The sequence below is a fragment of the Haliaeetus leucocephalus genome, unplaced genomic scaffold (genome assembly GCF_000737465.1).
Source record: "Haliaeetus leucocephalus isolate CR32 unplaced genomic scaffold, Haliaeetus_leucocephalus-4.0 Scaffold174, whole genome shotgun sequence".
Taxonomy (NCBI): Eukaryota; Metazoa; Chordata; class Aves; order Accipitriformes; family Accipitridae; genus Haliaeetus; species Haliaeetus leucocephalus.
In genome coordinates, this window is record NW_010972610.1 from 711,328 (window position 1) to 714,243 (window position 2,916).

Genomic DNA, 2,916 nt, shown 5'->3' on the forward strand with positions numbered 1-2,916 from the left:
TTTTGAGCAACTTTTTAAAAGTCCATGGATTAGTTCTGTGGCCAGAAGTTTATTTTTATTTTTAGATTTAGGAGGCTCACCTATGTATTAACTATGCAGATAAACATCCATTTGTTTATCTATTATCCTGGTTTCTAAGAACGCAGGAATTTTATTATTCTATAAACTGTTACTTCAAATACTAGTAACAACTGTAGAGCACTTGTTGCAGTATTAAATCTTTTCCTATCTTCCCCTGCTATCTCCATTTCTTTCTCAAATATACTGGAGCGGAATATACATTTTGTAGCACTCTGTAAACAAGCTGCTAAGGACCTGCCAAGTCTGCTTCATGAAGGTAAGCTCCCTTTTAGACATTTTAAGTGGCTAGTGTGTTTTCTGCTCAAAATATTAAATTAATTCTTATGAAAGGACTGCTCTAACACTGATTGCTGTGTCTCTTCACTTTCAGATGTGGTAAATATACAAACCATTTATCGCATGTAGAGTCTTTTACTGACAGCAAATGAAATAGTATCTTTTTACTTTGCTATCACAAGTGCAAGCTTCTTTTGATCAGTTTTCCATTTTCTCAAGAATATGTTTAGGATTAACTATGAAAACAAGTTTTGAACTTGAACATTATCCCAATTATATGTTTTTATATTGCAATTCAAAACAAAATTTCAAATGAGTTGTTCAGATTCGTAAGTCTAGAGACCACCTCAGCTCCAAAAAAAAAGGAGTAATAATTTAAAAAATTAATCTCTACTTCAAAACTGCAGACATAGGGATCTCTGTTTATTATTCACTTAATTTGTCTACTGACAAAAAAAAATCCTATTTAGAAACTCCTTCATACCCCATGGCACCTCAAGTTTCAAATTTCACTGCAACTGTCAAGTAAAACATAACCATACTGTAAGCACCTAATCTTAAAAGAACTAGCAGATGAGCTAAGTTTAATCCTCTCTTTTAACTATTAAACATTGGAGCAAATGAAATTTAATGTACTTTATGTCCATTTCCAGGAAAAAATAGATGTAAAGAATAGATTGGGAGTCATTCCAAGACCGCCATAAAACTGTATATTCCTGAAACTATGTCAGGTATGCAATTTTTATTAGCTAGTTAACAGTAGCACACATCTGCATTTGTTTGTTAATAACGCCTCACATATTTGCTTTATTCTTCTGTTTTTCCCACTAACCAAGACTTAGGGATCAAGGAAGGTCTTTATTACAGATTTATGAAATGACTAACACAGATTCAAATGTGGACTGGTTTCAGCTGGGAGAGAGTTAATTTTTTTCTAGTAGCTGGTATAGTGTTATGTCTTGGATTCAGTATGAGAAGAATGTTGATAACGCACTGATGTTCTCAGTTGTTGCTAAGTATTTATACTAAGTCAAGGATTTTTCAGCTTCTCATGCCCAGCCAACAAGAAGGCTGGAGGGGCACAAGAAGATGGGAGGGGACACAGCCAGGGCAGTTAACCTGAAGTAATATTCTACACTATATGACATTATACCCAGTATATAAACTGGGGGGAGTTGGCCTGGAGGGGGTAGGAGGGTGGATCACTGCTCGGGAACAAACTGGGCATCAGTCGGCGAGTGGTAAGCAATTGTATTGTGCATCACTTGTTTTGTATATTCCAATCCTTTTATTATTACTGTCATTTTATTATTATCATCATTATTATTTTCTTCCTTTCTGTCATCTTAAACTGCCTTTATCTCAGCCCACAAGTTCTACTTTTTTCGATTCTCTCCCCCATCCCTCTGGGTGGGGGGGAAGTGAGCAAGCAGCTGCATGGTGCTTAGTTGCCAGCTGGGGTTAAACCACGACACGGTGCCACTTCAATACGAGCCAAAAATATGAAGATGTTCCTGACTGTATCTGTTTTTTGCCAAAATTAAGTAATCTGATTTCATAAAATGTGAGATAACAGATGCTGCCAATTACTTTTTAACACTCTGATACACAATTTGGACGCACAAAAACTACAAAGATACAAAGACTTACAGCAGTGTGTCTATACAAAATGTACAGTTACAGGTCCCCGAGCAACACAAGAAGACCTACTCCCGGTCTTAGATATCAAAGTAGAAAATCTTTTTAAAAGGTGCCTGGCCTTGAACGTACCTGCTCTACTTTCTTAGAGACGTTAATTATAACATTGCTTCAACAGAATGAAAGCCCCTGTATTTTCTGGTGCTTCAGCTCTTCCCTTACCCACCCGGTCTCCCAGAGGCTGGTTTCTAACCCATGTTAAAAAGGACTCTGTCCTCCCACACTGACATAAGTGGGGGCAAAGACTTGAGGAGCAAACCCCGTCTTCCCCGAAGCTGAAGAAGGAGAAGGGCCTGGGGGCAGCAGATGGTAACTTGCTGGCGGTGTTGACTGCAAGTGGCCATTTTAATTTAAGGGCCTCGGGACCTGATGCTGCCGCCGATTCTCCTCCTCCTGCGTAGTGCCCTGCTCCACGTCCCCACCCTGACACCACTGGGGATACAGGGAGGCCCTTACCAGGAGGATAAGAAAACACACCCGCGGGCGGGGCAGACAAGCAGAAGGGTCCCAGGCACAGCCATCCCGGAGGAGCGGCGGTGCAGGAGATGCACCGGCACGGGGCGCGGGACGGGAGCAGCCCCGAGCCCTCACCCGAGGGGGCGGGGAGGGCCCGCTCAGGGTCGGGGGGCCGGAGGCGGAGAGGGGAGAGGGGGCTGCGGGCCCGGGCAGAGGGAGGGGCGGGGCAGGGCAGGGAGCGGTCGCGGTGGTTACCTATACTGAGCAGCAGCCCCGCTATGGGTGAATCCAAAGTAGTTGCCGGTGGCCATTTTGGCATCTTCTCCCAGCCGGCTGGGCACTGCAGCGACGATAACCAAGAGGCGGTGGCGGCGGCGGCGGCGGTCGGGGCCATGACAGGAGGCC

The 2,916-nt window shown here is 43.3% G+C and overlaps 1 protein-coding gene across 5 annotated transcripts in view; it reads right to left on the reverse strand.

Moving 5' to 3' along the window:
• ZFR (zinc finger RNA binding protein) overlaps nucleotides 1-2,916 on the reverse strand; it is a 48,200-nt gene that overhangs the window by 45,052 nt on the left and 232 nt on the right. For 4 of the 5 annotated variants that reach the window (XM_010563972.1, XM_010563970.1, XM_010563969.1 and 1 more), the window contains exon 2: nucleotides 2,767-2,851. The exons of the other annotated variant lie outside the window; for it this stretch is intronic. In XM_010563972.1, coding sequence (XP_010562274.1) covers nucleotides 2,767-2,851 — 85 coding nt within the window. The remainder of the gene's footprint in view (nucleotides 1-2,766; nucleotides 2,852-2,916) is intronic. 5 annotated transcript variants of the gene reach the window in all.